The sequence below is a fragment of the Malaclemys terrapin genome, chromosome 10, assembly GCF_027887155.1.
Source record: "Malaclemys terrapin pileata isolate rMalTer1 chromosome 10, rMalTer1.hap1, whole genome shotgun sequence".
NCBI lineage: Eukaryota > Metazoa > Chordata > Testudines > Emydidae > Malaclemys > Malaclemys terrapin.
The window spans coordinates 57,766,118-57,783,661 of NC_071514.1; the positions used below are offsets into that span (position 1 = coordinate 57,766,118).

The 17,544-nt window shown below is 45.5% G+C and overlaps 1 protein-coding gene across 2 annotated transcripts in view; it reads left to right on the forward strand.

Annotated features, from left to right (window-relative positions):
• LOC128844500 (syntaxin-binding protein 4-like) overlaps positions 1–17,544 on the forward strand; it is a 113,528-nt gene that overhangs the window by 63,604 nt on the left and 32,380 nt on the right. For both annotated transcript variants that reach the window (XM_054042293.1, XM_054042294.1), the window contains exons 6-12: positions 3,454–3,539; positions 4,257–4,383; positions 8,447–8,588; positions 8,826–8,932; positions 9,420–9,573; positions 11,027–11,099; positions 16,303–16,400. In XM_054042293.1, the coding sequence (XP_053898268.1) occupies positions 3,454–3,539; positions 4,257–4,383; positions 8,447–8,588; positions 8,826–8,932; positions 9,420–9,573; positions 11,027–11,099; positions 16,303–16,400 (787 nt within the window). The remainder of the gene's footprint in view (positions 1–3,453; positions 3,540–4,256; positions 4,384–8,446; positions 8,589–8,825; positions 8,933–9,419; positions 9,574–11,026; positions 11,100–16,302; positions 16,401–17,544) is intronic.

Sequence of the window (17,544 nt, forward strand, 5' to 3'; positions counted from 1 at the left end):
GTTTTCACTGAAAGATGGTCTCTTTTGAGTGAAAACTCACATGATTTCAGAGATTTTTCATAAAGATCCAACCATTTGCTCACAGTTGCAGTGTTTTCCCCAGATCTAATGGGGAATTGCATTGAGCCCACCTTAGTGCCAGTGTCCTGACTTGGCCGATTCCAAATCAGTAACAATAGTCGTGTACAAGGCCACTGTGACCTGGCAGGGTGTCTCCCCAGCTTCACAAGCACTCTCTGCCATCCTCAGTCTGCTTTAAAAAGGTTTATTTGTCCAAACATAAGCAGCTAATAGACAAAATCAGCTCCTTAGCTCACCCTTTGTCCTAGGGTTTCCCAGCCTCCTCTCCCAGGGGTCTCTGGTAATCCTGCTTCTTGCAGCTTCCCTGTTCCAGCCAGCTCCCTTCTCAGAGCCAGCTCTGCTCCCCTTTTGGGACCCCAGCCTGAGGGCTACCTCCCTGAGCAGCTGGACCCTTGTTCCAGGGACCCACCACCAGACTTAGCTCCACTCCTCTGTGGTTCCTCGCCCAAGACAGAGTCTACCCTCTGACAAGCCTTTTTAGCCCACCTCTTTTAATTGGCTCGGTTGGTCCCACCTGCTCTGACACAGTGGAGCTGGGCCTGGTCTACTCAGAGGACCAGCTCCCCTGTGACAGCCATGTTACTACTGAGGTTGAGATAGTTCAGAATGGGAATGCTTTAAATGCAACAACCCAAAATCACAGGAAACCTGTAGCTCTAGCTGCACTAGGCTGTGGAGTTAGGCGTGGGATGGGAGAGACAATGGGTACACCTACACAGCAAACCAAGATCTGACTGTAGCTTGCTAGCTTTAACCTATCCAGTGTGGGGACAAGAGCAGTGAAGACGCGGTAATATGGGCTTCAGCGTAAGCTAGCTGCCTGTGCACAAGCCTGCTGGGGACGTGGGTATGCCCTGGGGTTGCTAGTCCATGCAGTAAAGGAGCGAGCTAAAGGGGGAGTGAAGAGTCCCGCCCAGGAAAAGGAGGAGACAGCGAATGGAAGGCTCACAGAGTCTCAGCTGCAGCCTGGTTTTCGTCGCGGCATAACTCAGCAGTGATACGGGATTATGAGCGAGCAATGGGAAGATGAAGGGTTTTACTGGAAATGATATTAAAGTGAGATTTGTCCCAACAGAGTTGATGGAAATTGATGCTCACTCTGATAGCTGCTGTGTTGTAAGGAGCCACCGCCTGAGAAAATGTTGTTCTCTCATCAGCTGCCATGTATCTTTCCCATCAACCTGCCTTGATGTGTGCGCTTGTCACCTCTCTGAGGTTGGCCCCGTGGCCTTCTGGAGAGCTCTGCTTTCCTGGGCTTGATATCTCAGTTCCCAGGCCAGCACTTACCAGGAGTATAGCCTGAGCTTACAATTGTTCCGTAACAACTGCTCTAGACAATTACAGGTGCCATTGATGGACTCAAAAGGGACTAGCCTCTGGTCCTCCTTGGGCAGAACCCTGGTGTCTCTAATGTGAAAGTGGGGAGTGGAATGCCACCTTACTTGATGGCAAGTATCCATTCTGTCACACCTCAGCAGCAGCATAAGTACCAGATGCTCACCAACAGACTCCTGTCTGAGCTGTGCAGGCCGAAGGGACACCACTGGTGGAGAAAGAGGCAAGGAGAAGAAAGGAGAATAATGGGCCCACTCCCTTTTTCCCACCATTGTCCGTATTTATTTTCTTTAGAAGTGGGTACAAGCCACAATGTGGGATCCAGATCTGAGCTAGAACTCCCCTAAAGTCTGGAAATATTTGGGTCCAAGTCACCTCTGATTTTCTTCACCTTTCTCCCTCTGTTGTGTCTCACTTCTCCTCCTCCCCGGTATCTAATCCTCCCATTTAAAAAACTATGTCAGTCTTAGTGCCATTTGTGGAATAGGTTCTGGTTTCCCCCCTGTTGCATTGGCCTTTATCGCTAGTGATCAAAAAGAGGAGCTTTTGTTAGCAAAATGGGAGGTAACAGACCAACAGCAGCAACTGCAGTAGGAGAATTTTTAAAATAATGAATATTTTTCTGATGCTTGATGAGCGATGTGGCATTTTGAAGACTGTGTTAGACTTGCAAGCTATCCTTTTAAGGTGGGGAGGGGTATTCCTGGTCCTGCTTTTAGGCCATGGGGCTCTGTAGGGAAACAGTCAGTCTAGAATAAGGTGAGGTGAGTTGGGCCTCTCTGTTTCAGGGAGCAGGCTGTTTTGTCTCTCTCTGCTTTTGGGTTATCATTCTGAATTCTGAAAAATAAAGCAGTTACTCTTGACAGAAGGTTGCAGTTTATCTTATGTTGTTTATTTCACTTCTCTGTTTGTATGCCATGAGCATAACAAATAGGATTTACTACATTTATTACTATAGGCAGGTAAACAACTTGGTGCCCGAAGCTGAATGGAAGAGTCCCATCCCATAACATTTTGGCCCCCACATTCTAATGCCCTGTCTATAAACCCTAAGTGTTACCCACCATCTGTATCATGCTCACAACTTGTTCTTTTAAGTTAAATTGTTGGCTTTAAGCTTCCTCCTCTCTATGTATGAATTACAGCAGGGTAGTCAAGGGGGGTGGTTTTAAAACATGTAAAATAGCCACAATTCCAAGGATGATAATTTCACAATTTGAGCTGGTATATTTGACAGTTATTTGCATTTCTTTTACTATTATGAAAAGACCCACAGATGGCCAATGTGTATTAAAAAAAATTTTTTTTTGCTTAGTTACAACTCCCCTTAATAATCAGTGTTCAACTTGTATGTCAAATTAGGCTGATGGTTGGAGATGGAATTATCCTGGGCTAGTCCACAAGAGGCATTCTGACCCAATGGTTAAAGCCCAGGGCTGGGTGCCAGGACTCATGGGTTCTAGCCTCATCCCTCACAATGGACAAAATACACAACTACTTTGCGCTTCAATTTACCAGTCTGTGTTACTGCGTGAGTAATACCTGAGAGGGATGTCAGGAAGCTTTATTAACATTCATGAAGTGCTTGAAGACTGTGGGATGAAAAGGGGCATAGAAGGGGCCATAATTCAGCTGCAAATCCCAAGCAGAGAATTCCTCCGGTGTAGGGAATTCACTGCTGATGCATCTGCACTGCAGCTGGCCTCTGCCTCCAACCCCCTAACACACAGTATGGGGCATGCAAAAATTCCGCTTTACCAAAAGGATTTTCTACTGGTGTGAGTTTGATTATGGATTCTAAATCAGCGGCACAAGCTTGAGTTGCTTGGAAACTGCTCTGATTTACATTGGGACTACCTGTGAGCTGTATCTGGTTCCTAATGCCTCACCCTGCCCCAAGCTGAGCTCCAGCGCACGAGGGAATTAAGCCCACAAACTGGTTAGTATGGAATAAACATTATAGGCATTGTTTGCATTGTAAATCCATGCAGAAGTGCACTGAGAGACTAAGTGAATCTGCTGGGCCTTGTCTTTCAGGAGAGAGTTCTCTGAGCTGCTGGAAAAGTTTGGATCTCATAGCAACACAGAATCGGCACGGAGTTCTCCTGTTCACCACGGCGGCAGTGAGTATTGACCCTCTGGGCGCTGAACTGCATCTTGGCTGCTTGAGGGGCACAGTGCAGAAAATGTCAGCCCAATCATGGATACTAAAAGAGAGAGAGAGAATTTCCTTGCGTGAAACAAGAGAGGATTAGTTGGTATCTAACACTTCTCCAGCTCCCTTAACTCCACCTTCAATGTGCAACAACTAAGGAAAATATTGTGCTAGTAACTTATAATAACGCCTAGTTCTTGTAAAGCAATTTTCAACAGTGGACCTCAGAGTGTTTTAGAAAGAGGGTGAGTACCACTGTCCCCGTTTTCCACCTTTTGAAACTGAGGCAAGAGCAGTGAAGTGGCTTGTTCAATTCAGTGACCAACACAAGAAGTCAGTGGCAGAGATCGGACTAGAACCCAGGTCTCCTGGCTACTAGTTCAGTGGTTTGCTCGCTGGAGCACTCCGATGCGTCTTTTTGGGAAGAAGCATGTGACACTGTAACACAGTGGTATTTGTTGTTAATTACCACAATCACAGGTTGGAATTTGTGGTGAGAAGGTAAAACTCTGTTAATTAGTTTAGAAATATACTGATATCATTAACGTCAATGGTAGGTATTTCTGTCTCCAGGTAAAGAACCATGAAAGCTGTTTTAATTCTTGATTATGTAGCAGGGACAGCTGGGAAGGAGTAAGGGGGGAAAATACTTTCATTATCTTGACTGTCTTATTTTGTCCTTTAGGTAGATATTTGGAAAGTACATCCTCGGGGTCTTCGTCACGTTCCCAGAGTCCTCTGCTGCTGAGCCCTGCAAATTCTCATGGCCCACTCATTGGAAACTCGGCTCATTCCCCACAGTCAAGCTCGCAGTATGTACCATATTACTCAACACTAGAGCTCTTTAGGAATTTTTCAGTTACATTTTTTTTTCATTGGAAAATTCTGATTTGTCGACAGCAAAACCAATCAATCTCACAATGTTGGAAAAATATGTTGGAAAACCCTGAAATTGTCAAAATGTATTTTTTGGCCACTTTCTAAATGAAAAATTCTGTTTCCCAGTTCAAAATGACTTTTCATTGTGAAATTTAAGCAATTTAGATTTTGAAAGTTTTTTAAAAAGAAAAAAGGTAGAAATCAAATTGAAGAATTTTGAAATTACATGTTTCAATTGACCCAAACTAAAAACTTTTTGGTACTTTGATTCATGACATTTTTTGAAATTTGGACTTTTTGTCCCAATTTTGAATGGTAAGAAATTTAAAACTCTCAAAAATATTAATGGGACAAGGAAACCGGCTCTAAGTTACACAGGCATCAACTCATAAAGTCTGCAGGCTTGTCTGTCTGTTTCTAGAACATTATTTGTATTGCTGTAGTGCTTATAGAACCCGAGAGGGCCCCATTGCCAAAAAAGTGTCAAAGTTGTCTATGCAGTGTAGCTGTAGCCGTGTTGGTCCCAGGATATTTGGGTGAGGTAATATCTTTTATTAGACCAACTTCTGTTGGTGAGAGAGACAAGCTTTTGAGCTACACAGACCCGAAGAAGAGCTCTGTGTGGCTCGAAAGCTTCTCTTTCTCACCAACAGAAGTTGGCCCAATAAAAGATATTACCTCACCCACCTTGTCTTTCAAAGCCATCTAGTGGTTTGGGGGGCACAACCTGAGACACCTGAAAGGGCCTTATTTTCATAAAGTGCAGCGCTCCCGCCCTCTAAAAATCAGGCCCTTTAAAGAGGTCTCAACTTGGGCTCCTCAAAATTGAAGAACCCCAGATCGATAGTCGCCTTCTCTCTTTCCCTCTTTCTCTTTAAAACTATCCTCTAATATCCAGGGCTTGTCTGCGCTTAGAATGCTCCAGGAGCACAGCTGTGCCACTGCAGCGCTTCAGCATAGACGCTACCTACCGGGATGGGAGGGTTCTCCCATTGGCGTAGGGAATCCACTTCCCCCAGAGGCAGTAGCTAGGTTGACAGAAGAATTCTTCTGTCGACCTAGCATTGTGTACACGGGGACTTAGGACAGTTTAAGCACAGTGCTCAGGGGCGTGTATTTTTCACACCGCTGACCGACAGAGTTAAACCAACTTAATTTTCTAGTGCAGATCAGGCCCCAGTATTGTCTTCGGATACATTGACTGTATCTGCTCATGTACTGGAGGATGGATAAGCAGTCATTCGGTGACTTTCATACTGTTGCACTCTATGTTGTTTTTAATATTATTATTCATCATTTGTATTACGGTAGCCCCTAGGAACCCCAGTCATGGACAAGGACCCCATTGTGCAAACACAGAGCACAGCCACCGCCCCAGAAAACTTAGCCTACTGTGCTATAGGCAGGAGGGACCTACAGACTGCACATACTCCATTTGCATCCCTTTAAAGGTGAGGGAGAGCCCAAGGCTTACAGACGTCTGAGAGGCCAACATAGCACGTCTTTTACAAACATGCCCTTGGTGGAGACGGCCTGCAAGGCTATGGCTGTTTTCAGCAGATCATGGCCTCATGATCCATTGCCCCACCCTCGGGCAGACATTTCCACCAGTACAAAATCAATGGCAGTGCTACCCTTCTGACCTGGCAGCATTTCACAGCCGCTCTGCGCTGGGGGAGAGAGAGGAAATGGCTGCACAAGGGGCTAAGGAATGGAGAACCAGGCCTTTTATTTCTATGGAGTGTGGCACTTTGTGTTGTGTCTATATGTTTTAGTTCCAAGCTTCCTATTTTCTCAAGTACAAAAACCAGGGTCTGCTATGTGCAGGGAGGGCTCTGCTGCCAGCTCCACCTATAGGAGTTACTGGCACCGTTAAGGTTTGCATTAACATTGGTACTTCGAGTGTGGCATCTCCGATTAGGCCCTGCTGCTTTTCTTCCTTGCACTAGTGTAAATCAGGGATAATTCCCATGACTGGAGTGGCCACCCACCCCCATGAGAGGAAAACCAGACCCTTAGTTCAGACACAGAAAATCCACTTAGCAGGTGAACTCTGCAATGTGCCCAATATCAGCTCTTTATTAGGGATTTGCAGAGGACAAATATTTGGGACAGAAGGCTTTAAGCTGCTTGCATAAACGGACTCATGCCTGGAGACATCCATACAGAGGAGAGAACTGCTCATCTATTTGGCAGCCATCTAGACCGCCTCGCTCCACAAGTAACCCTGTTTACCGCACAGCATAGACAGGAGGTGATCTGGTTTGGTACTCACGTATGTGCATGATGGAGGTGTCCAGTACAACAGTGTTCAGCGACTGATAAAGCAAAAGTTCTGCTAGTCTCCACCTAGGGTGACCAGATGTCCTGATTTTATAGGGACAGTCCCCATATATGGGGCTTTGTTTTATATAGATGCCTATTATCCCCTGTCCCGATTTTTCACACTTGCTATTTGGTCACCCTATCTCCACTTGAGGGATGTAGAAGAGGGTAGGCAGGCAGGCATGAAATAGCCACCTATAAGAAACACCAGCATTCAGACCACTTGAAATCTCAGATCTTGGAGATTATGAGCATGTGTGCAACTATCTATGGTATAATCTTGACTCTTACAAAGTAGTGACTCCTCCTATTCTGTACAGGCCCTTATGCTGCACTCATCACCCCGGCAGCTGGACATCTTCCAGCTGTGCACTAAGCAATAGGACTAACATCTGCAATGTATGGTTTATTCTCTTCCTCACCTCTTCCCAGATAGTGCAACGGATGTGCTTTTTTTTAACCACTATGTTCTATGGCATCTTATTTCCTGAAAAGATTTCTTTTAGAAGTTTCCTTTGTTATAAAAATATGACACGCCCACACTCTTCGCAATATTCTGTGTTCCCAAGGTTGTATGACAGCCACGAGTTTAAAGGGATGGGGCTGTTTAGAAGTATGGAGAAGTTATCTCTTGTGGTGATTGCATAGTTCTACAGATCACATAGTCATCGTATTGTATTGTGAGCTATCAGGAAATTAAAAGATCATTCATGTGACAGATTGCTTACAGGTTATTATATGGATGTGGTTAGAAGACTTTATCTTAGAAGAGAGAGAACCAGTTAGTTACCACCTTTATTTACTAAGGATGAATGGCCTTATCAAGTGGTTGATGCCCACTGTTGCTCTTCCAGTAATGGCAGCCTTTCCTACTGCTCCAGCACCTCCACGCTTTGTCCCATGCTGACCCCCACGCATAGGGAAAACTCCCTAGCAATATTTACCAACCTACCCACAGTATTCACTTCTAAATCCCTCCCTCAAACCTGCCTCTGTTGTCGTGCCTACAAATCATTCCCACCTGGCATTGATTAGGCAAGTAACTGGCTATGTCTTCGGCTTTTCTGCTGAACTCCATTTTATTATTACCCTCCCCGCCTATCCCACTGCTACCCCACTGATATGTTTCATCCATCTGTTGTGTGCTGCATACCATGAAGATTGTAAGCTGTTTGGGGTAGGGAATCTCTTCTTCATTACTTGTCCAGACAGTGCTGATCACAATGAGCCCTGGTCCTCAATTAGGGTTCTTAAGAACTACCATAATACAAATAAACAACAATAACAGTAACAACATTTATCCCCATAAAAGTAGTGAATACTCCTCCGCCCCTCCCCCCCCCACACTCACCTATAAGCACCTGAAGCTTTACCCGTTTCTAGTCCTAAACTCAAATCAAATGTATTCTTGAGGTTCAAAATGGTTTTAATAAGTGTTTTCTGCACTCCCATTTTCAGGTAGAGTGGAGGAAAAGAGGAGGCAGAGGGAGAAGAGGTTGAGAAGGATAGGGAGATTGCAGATTTAGGAACAAAACCAAATGTAGAACTTTTCATTCAGCAGTGGTGGTGACTTGCTAGAACTCTACTGTGTAATTACAGATGTACTCTATGACTCGATAGAATAAAACTGACCACTGTTGTGTCTTCTGCTAACTCTTCTGTTCCTTGCAGCTACTCCATTGAATCAGGGATTCAGTGCATCTCCATAGCAAAATCCTCTGGGTTGGGGTTGACAATCAGTGGCGGATCTAACAGGCCAGAGGGTCCCATGATTTATGTTCAAGAGCTTATGCCAGAAGGGGACTGTTACAGAGTAAGTCAACAGCATGGAGGGCTTCTGTGACCTATGAAACAGGAGTCTTTCCTGAAAGCTCCAGCTGTTCGGAAGGAGCTCTCATTGGGATGGGTGAACAATCTATGGCATGGGGTAATAAGGATGTGTATTGCAGGAGAATACTTTGAGCAGAGTGTCACTCTTTTTCTGATGAACTAATCCTTGTGGATAAAGCTTGATGCTACACAGATGCTTGATGATGTCTCCCTCGTTTAGGATGGGCGGCTTCGGCCTGGTGATCAGCTAATTGCCATCAATAAAGACTCTTTGGTGGGCAGCACATATGAAGAGGCCAGAAAAATACTTGCAAAAACCAAATTCAGGTAGGCACGCACCAGCAGCCCAGGCGAATAAGTTCCTTGGGTACAAAAAGCATTTCCTATTATTGTCAATAAAGGCCATATCTTGTGATATCTGCTGAGTGTTAGGTAGGAGACCTGCACATAGTTCTAAGCTTAAGGTGCAAGAAGAACCTCCCATATTGGAGACCTTCATACTTCAGGAGGTCTTGAGTACATGGAGCTTCTCACTTCATAATCAGGAATGGCAGGCGTCCTTCCCAACCTGTCAGTCTTTGTATTGCTTTGCAATGAGTGTGTTCCATCACATAGACCTTCCCAAAATTCTGCAACAGAACTTGGGCTCTCATAAGAAGCCTCTCTGATGAAGACAGCTGTAATATTGTTGCGTGTTACACAGGCAATTAATGAGCTTAGCTCAGAGGAAAGACCACAGAGCTATTCCTGTGAAAGTTCTGAAACCTTAAGCATGTGTAGTTTTTAAGCACTAACAAAACTTGGTTATTTTCAGACATGAGGGAAACACAGAAGTGGCCTTTATTCCTGGAAGGGGACGGTTACATCCCGGACTCTCAGTTCATAACAGCATCCAATTGCCACCTCCTAAGGCCATGGGGAATGGTCTTAACTCTTGCAGGTTGAAAGTCCATGTGAGGTCACCTGAGGTACGTTGAAGTTCAGTATAAGACCACAGAGGCTGACCCCATGATTTCCATCTCCAATCGGATTACTGTTTTTAGGGACTCTGTGATAATCTTTCCGGATTAGCTGTTTGGAAAGTTAGCAGTGTGGACTTGTTTGGCTCTGTTTGCTCTCATATGGAGTTGGGTATTTTACATCTGAGATATTGTTTCTTCTGGTTTGGGGTGACAAAGGATCAGTCAATTGAAGTGATGCGTTTGAAGGTCGCTGAGATGTGTTTTCATCTCCAGAGTCCTGGTTCAAACCTGTTTTCAGAAGTCACAAGTGAAAAAAGCAATTGGTGACAGTAACTCAGTGAATACCTGCCCACATTCAACAACCATCAAATTCTGCACCGTCAGCACTCGTTCCTCATGAGGCACAGCACTATACTGTATTTCCTGAAGCTAGAGGTGACTAGGAGATTTGGTCATGCAGCTCCCATCAAAATCAATGAGTCATGTGGTTAAGTATGTAGCATGGCAGGTTACAGTGAGGGCTAGCTCCAGTGTTATAGAAGGAGCTTGTAAACAGTCATCACTGTGCATGGGGCACTGATTCATTGCCAATATCTGGGGTGTAAACTCCTAGCTTTGGTTGTGTTGTATTTCCACAGTTCTCACCCTTTTCCATACCATAGACCCAATTGGGACCCCTTTCCCAGTTAATATTCTGATTGCAGCTCTGTGACCCCAGGTTGAGAGTCCCTGCTGCATTTGATCCCAACATGTCCTTGTAGATAGCTCTGCTTTCTGTCCATTGGGTAATACTAGAGGTGCCCTTAAGATCATAGAATAGCAGGATTGGAAGGGACCTCAAGAGGTCATCTAGTCCAACCCCCTGCTTGAAGCGGGACCAATCCCCAGACAGATTTTTGCCCCAGATCCCTAAATGGCCCTCTCAAGAATTGAACTCACAACCCTTAGTTTAGCAGCCCAATGCTCAAATCACTGCTCCCATCTAGGATGATCCAAACTCCCTCAGAATCCATGGATGTCTTGGATATGTAGGATTTTAAACAAACCGCGGTGGCTACAACACGCTGGGTCATCCTTGGTGTGATTCCACTGCTCTCAGTAAAGTTACTTCAGTTTAGCCTCCTGTGTGTGCAATCATCTGGGAGATTCTTAGATCCCACAGTAATGAATGTGGGAGTTAGGCGCACAAAACTTTTGAAGATCTGGGCCTCTGGGACTATTATTGACACAATCCCCTTTTACTCCAAAACAGGACTCTTGTTTGGTTCATCATCATTGTTCATGCTCTCTCTCTAGCACAATAGGTTCACATGGTGCTTCACGCAAGAGATGGTTCAGTCTGATTCCTTAGGGAGCAACTGGGACCTATTGAGCTCTTTCCCCTACTTTTGCTTTTCACTTACACTGGCAGACTGGGCTCAGCATTTTGTCCTCTGTGCTATTTTGTTTTGTTTTTTAGACTAGACAAGAAAATCTCTTTCCTGTGCCTTCTCCATCCCCAGACATTTGCCCCCCAGAGCTCACAATATCAGGTAAGAGACATGCTTTCTTGCGATCTCCTCTGTTTGTGTAGGTGGCGAAGGTATCTAGTCCACAGATCCTCAGTATCCGAAGTAATGAAATGAAGCTTTAAATACCTACAGCAGTCAGGGATGGCTCTGGGCACCAGTGCTCCAAGGACGTGCTTGGGGTGGCACTTTCCAAGGGGTGGCACTCCGGCTCCTTTTTTTTTTTCCTGCTTGGGGCGCAAAAAGCGGGGAGCCGGCCCTGAGCGGAGGTGAGCTGCGGCGGTGGGGGGCACGGGGAGGGCCGCAGGAAGTAACCTGGGGGGGGGGGGGGCAGAGGAACAGCTCCCTCCCAGCTCACCTCCTCTCCACTGCTGCCTGCTCCCCCAAGCGTGCCGCCGCTTCACTTCTCCCCCCTCCCTCCCAGGCTTGCTGCGCGAATCAGCTGTTTTGCGGCAAGCCTGGGAGGGAGGGAGGGGGGAGAAGCGGAGCAGCGGTGGCACGCTCAGGGGAGCAAGCAGAGCGGAGGTGAGCTGCGGTGGTGGGGGGTGTGGGGAGGGCCGCAGAAAGTAACCCTGGGGGGGGCAGAGGAACCGTTCCCCCCCCAGCTCACCTCTACTCCACCTCCATCTCCTCCCCCGAGCGCGCCGCCGCTCCACTTCTTCCCCCTCCCTCCCAGGCAAGCCTGGGAGGGAGGGAGAGGTAGGAGGGGAAATATGGCACGCCCGGGGGAGGAGGCGGGGCCAGGGATTTGGGGAAGGGGTTGGAATGGGGTGGGGAAGGGGCGGAGTTGGGGCGGGGCTGTGGGGGCGTGGGAACATTTTTTTGCTTGGGGTGGCAAAAAACTTGGAGCCAGCCCTGACAGCAGTGTAGGTGGAGTTTAATAGTGTAATGACAGGGTCCAGTCCATTAGGATTGATTAAAGGCAATGGTACAATTAATGTAGGGCTCTATTCAGTAGTCATTAGATACCCCCATGTCAGCTTGTTTCTGGGAGCAGGGGCCTTTGCAGGGGTGACTGAGTGTCTTAAGGGATTAGCAATGGGATATAGAGCCTTTCAGCTCTAGGTCAGCGGTTCTATGTTGGGTTGGTAGTGATGGAGCGTCACTGCAATTATCCAAAGGCTGTGTGAAATGTGGTTTTGGGATCAGTCCAGTGGCCAGATATCCTTACTGCAGTCAGCACTAACTGGCAGCCTTGCTGGTGGGACTGAATGGCCCTTGGAAGCTGAATTGCTATTAAAAAATAGATAAATCAGTGTTGCTTACAAAGCACAGCATGGCCCCAAATGGGAACACAATTCCACGATCATTGAGCCAAATAGGTTGCCTCCAACTATCCACAAAGAGGTAATTGTAAATCATGGGAGAGAACAAGGGGGCTTTGTAAGTCTGTCATAATTGTCTCAGCATTCGAGGTTCACATGTAGGAAGATACTCATCTTTCAAATTATATTTTCCTCTGTGCTCACAGACGACTACATACCTCTTGCTTTCACATGATTTTTTTTTGCTTTGGTTTGAACAGAAGACTCCCTCCTTGCAGGTTTCTCTTCTGGCTGATGCTTGAGACTTACCATTTAAGATAAGAGCAGGTTAGAAACATTTCCAATTTTGAAAAATTTCAGTGGGAACATTTTTTCCACACACACATCAAACATATTTTTTGCGCGCACACACAAACACACGTTTCTTCCACTTAAGATCCCACTTTGTATAGTTCTGAATCCCAAAGTGGCTCGATCTGTTTGCACATTAAACACTTGAGAGCAATTTTCAAGCAAGCACAAAAATCAGCAAACTCAGCTTAAGCACACAAATAATTCAAGGCATGCATGAAAGTTGGGGTTTGCAAATGTGCATGCGCCAACCCCGGCCAGTGTGATATCTGCGTGCTTGTTTCAGATACATGCTAAAATGCACATGCTCTATTTTCTCCAATGGAGATTGTGCATTAGTTGAAGATGTAGAAAGTTTTGAGGAAGAAGAAACTGAGCCCTCTGGCTGATCCTGAGGCATTTCTGGCTTAAATAACACATTCCCAGCTCAATATTTTTTTTTCCTTTAGGCATTTTGAGCCCCTACTCTATATGCTCAGAGATGTTTGTATTTGCTTAATAAGAAAAAGAAAATGAATAATATCTACAGAAGCACATCTGATCTGTTGGGCTCATGGTTCTGCTCCCCCAAGAAGTAAATGCTTTATCTGCCATGCTGCTTGTCCTTGTCCATTTCTACATCTGCTAATGCTGTCAGACTACTCTGCGATACACAAAACTATTTGGAGACAGACATTCATATGGAGTAATGTTCCTTGGGAACTGAGGTCCTAATTAGCCTGATACTTTGAATGGATGATATAGCGAAATAGTCTTAATCAATATAAATGTCTCTCTTCTCCTGCCATTTGGGCAGTTCATAAAAAGAATTACTGCCCTCAGTGATGTGATGGCAGGTAAAGTTGCATTGGGATGAGTTCTGGCCTCACATAAGTCTTCACTATTCTTGTTGGAGTCTGTGGAAATTGCAGAGATACACACAGTTCAGTGGCCCTAGAGATAATCTTCAACATGATACTGTAAACTTTATTCTGACACTGCGGGTGCACCGCACCAGGGATAAAGGTGGGGAGTTTACCCCATGCTAGCTAACATGTGGTAACTAATATGTGGTAAAACATCCTAGTGTGGGCAAGGCAGTTTGCACATGTGACCAGGTATAAGGGGAACCTACAGGTTACCTCAACCAACCACTGTGTGAAAGCTACCCCTGCTTTAGCCACACTGGTTTTCACTATGTGATTGTCACCACGCTTTAGCTACCACCTGGTGAAACCCCACCTTTCTCCTAGTGCAGACAAGGCTTACGACAGACTCTTTCCCACTCCCACACTGCATTCTGCATTGGCGTTCGAGAAGAGATCCTTTGGTTGAAACAAGAGAGAGCTGCAGGCAGGAAGGTCTGTTAAGGGCCCTCCACTCTGAAATATGCTTCCCCACACTGGTAAGGCCCCAGACCTGCTTTGTTAACCCCCAGGACATGCTGTCAAGAACATATTTCCTCTTGAAGGGGAGGGTCTGAAGGGACGGGCCAAGGCCAGCCTATGGGGGGCAGTTGTTAGTTAGTCTATCTACATAGTAGACCTGTGAGGCAGTGTAGTCTGGTGGACAGGGCCCTTGACTGACTGACTGACTGTCAGTCAGGCAGACTGGGTTCTATTCCCAGCTCTGCTATGTAACCCTTGGCAAGTCACTTCTCCTTTGTGTCCCCCTCCCATCTTTTGTCTGTCTAGGCTGTAAATTCTTTGGGGCAGGGGCCGTCTCCTGCTCTTTTTCTGTACAGCGCCTCGCACACTAGGACCCTGATCTCAGTTGGGCTGCTAGTCATACAAATAGTATAATCTAGGCTGAGAATCATCTCAGGCAGTCCATTACAGATGTCTGCTTTTAATAGCGGGTGTTACGAGTGCAGTGAAGGGCACAGAGTTCTGAACAGGCCCCATTATACATTGGAATAAACAAATAGTTTTGGGGGGACAGGAGCTTAGTCTGAAATCTGAATAAGTCACTGGGGCCTCTTGACTGATCACCGGTGCCTGGTGGCCTTCAGGATTGCCTGGGATGTCTGTGTTGAGAGTTTATGAGCAAAGCTGCATGGAGCTAATCCTGATTAGCAAGGAGTTGAAGGGGAATGATCTGCCCTTGAACCTACACAGCATGGGGCTGGGTGACCAATCCAGTGAACCCGTTTATTACCTCAGGCCCTGCTTCCCAGCTGCTGGCATTAGCGGGACAGATAAATATCAGGATTAGGAGGATTACGCTTGTGACAGCACCTCTGCTGCTTTTCCCCTGTGTTTCCATAAAATCTTCTCTTCACCTGAGAGTCACAGTGAGTGGCATTTTTTCAAAAGTACCTGAGTGAGTTAGGAGCATGTGTCTCACTGATTTTTTTTCAACAGGACTTGTGCTCCTAAATCCCTTGTGCTTTGGAAAATCCCACCCACTGATTTAAAACAGCAGGAGGTCTTTAAGGCGATCTGGGTATCAGTTTCTTTGTTAACCTGTGCCCCAGTTCCCAGGCATTGCAAAGATGAAAGAAAATGGCTCTTGGACACTCTTCTATGGACATGATCCTGTACCACTGAAGTCCATGGGAATTTTGTCACTGACTCTGGTGTGAACAGGGTCAGGTTTTATAAGCCCTTTTTGTTATCAGATTCAAAGAGCTTCATTAGCAGGGTCTTAAAAGGAGCGGTGGCATTACCCATTTTTAGAGTCCATCTGGGCCTCCCCTTAAATGAGCAGCAGTTTCTGCAGTCCTCTTCTGGAGGGGTCTGTTGGGGGCTGCAGGAATTAACTGAATTGTGGGATTTTCCTAAGCACAGGTCCCACTGAAGTCAACGGGACTTGTGCTCCTAAGTCATTTGGGCACTTTTGAAAATGCCCCCTGTAATGAAGAGCAGATTGTCAGCAGCTGGGTCTCTTTCCCAATGCCTCAGTCATTTTCTCTGACGGAGACACTCTACCGTTTCCCTTCTTACAGTACAATTTCTATTGTGGACACAAGCATTCTCCAGCCTCATCTTAACTGTACACCCTGCACATACTATGCAGCCTGCCCAGCCTGAGTGAAAGGGAGCTGGTGCTTTTCATAACAGCAACGCAGGGAGAAATCCTGCAACACGTTTTCTTGTGTGTTTTTAACCTGTGAATTCTCTCTTTAATGGGAGTTGGGAACACTTCTCTGAGACCACACTCAGTCCAGCACTTACATAAACCTTACTTTGAATCTGGGTTAGAACTCCTGGGCTAAGGGGCCGGGGTGGATTTTTATAAAACCTCACTGGTTGGGTTTTGGTTTTGTAAAACCGAAGCATAAATTGGGGTGGTCGGAATCCAGGTTGAATTTTATTCAAATCACCAAAGTTCAGAGTCCCAGGCCTCATATATAAACTTCTGGCCAAGATTTTCAGAAGCGACTTGTAATTTTAGTTGCCTTCATTTGTGATGCCCAAGTGGAGATTTTAAAGTGTCCTGGTTTTCAGAGAGTATTGAGCACCCATCCTCTGAAAATCCTGGCCTCTGATTTTAGCCTATCTGTACTTGAAACATATTTTATGCAATGCCAAAGCCCTGAGCTTAGTTTGGGACGCGCCTTGTCAACATCTCTCTTCCCCCCCCCCCCACCTCCCATGCTCTTCCACTAATGATTGCTTAATGTTATTTAGCGCCTGCTTCACCTTCTAGTCAGAGAGCAGCTTCGGGCAGCAAACCGAAAGTAGCGCTGGATCCCCATATTCGACTCAAGGATGGGAAAGTCGAACTGGTAAGTTAAAAGGCTTCCTGCCTTGAAATTGAGATTTTGTGCTCAATAAAATGATGGGGGCTCCCAGACTACATGGTGCCAGCTCCTCCTACTTCTTTCCAGCTGCTAAATTGCATTAAAAGATGCTAAAACTACATAAGCACTTCCCTCATATTGCTTTTCCAGGAAGGAAATTGCTGTAATTTGTATGAGGATGGTTAAGGGAAGAAGGATCAGGTGATGGCAAATGAGAGAGGAGGTGGGGCCAGGCGGTGGTAGATGGGAGGGGAAGTGAGGTTGGATATTAAGTTGTGGTTCATGCTATGAAAGTCTGAGAACCACACTAATGTTAAGATATCCAGGCAGTCCCAGGTCAAGCAAGATTAGGGATTGAAACAGGAGACTCATGGGTCTCTGCCTCAGAGATAATTTTGTGGGCCCCAGTCCAATTCAGCATTCCGTGTTAATAGAACAGCATCAATGTCCTGCTTGGAGACAGCTGCTTCTCTGCAGGAATAGGTGAGGTGCCTTTGGAGATAATGGGCCAAAAAATGTTGAAGGCCAGAAGAAAACATAAACACAAAATAGAACAGCAAAAGAAAGAACACTTTCTGTGTCTTCAGATCTTATAGGCAGCAAACCAGGATGCAGGGGCAAACTCAGTCCTGGTCTGAAAGCTAGAGATGGTTCAAAAATTTCAAAGAAAAAGTTTATCATTCAAAAATAGCCCTTTTTGGGTGTTTTTAGAAATTATTTCAGTTTTTCAACAAAATCAGAAATGAAAAAAAATTACCATATTTGGTTTTCTCTTGCTTGCTTGCTTGCTTTCCTAAATGGCTGAAATCCTGTTTTGTTTTCCTGTCATTTAAAAAAAATGGAAACCAGGACACAAAAATCCTGCAAAAAAACATTACAAATGAAAATTGGTCAAGTTTGAATCCAAAATGGAAAAATATTCTGATTAGTTTATTTGTTTTGCAAACCTGTTTTTTCCTTTTTTTTTCCGGCTCTAATAAGGAGGACAATTGTATTGTCTTAGTGGGAGTGTCATCCTGGTATGCCACATCTCAGTTGGGGCCATTGTCTTTACCATAATATTGCTGGGTTGAAATTACCTTCCAGATAGATGACTGGATAAAACTGTACTCCATTTTTGTCCTTTGTT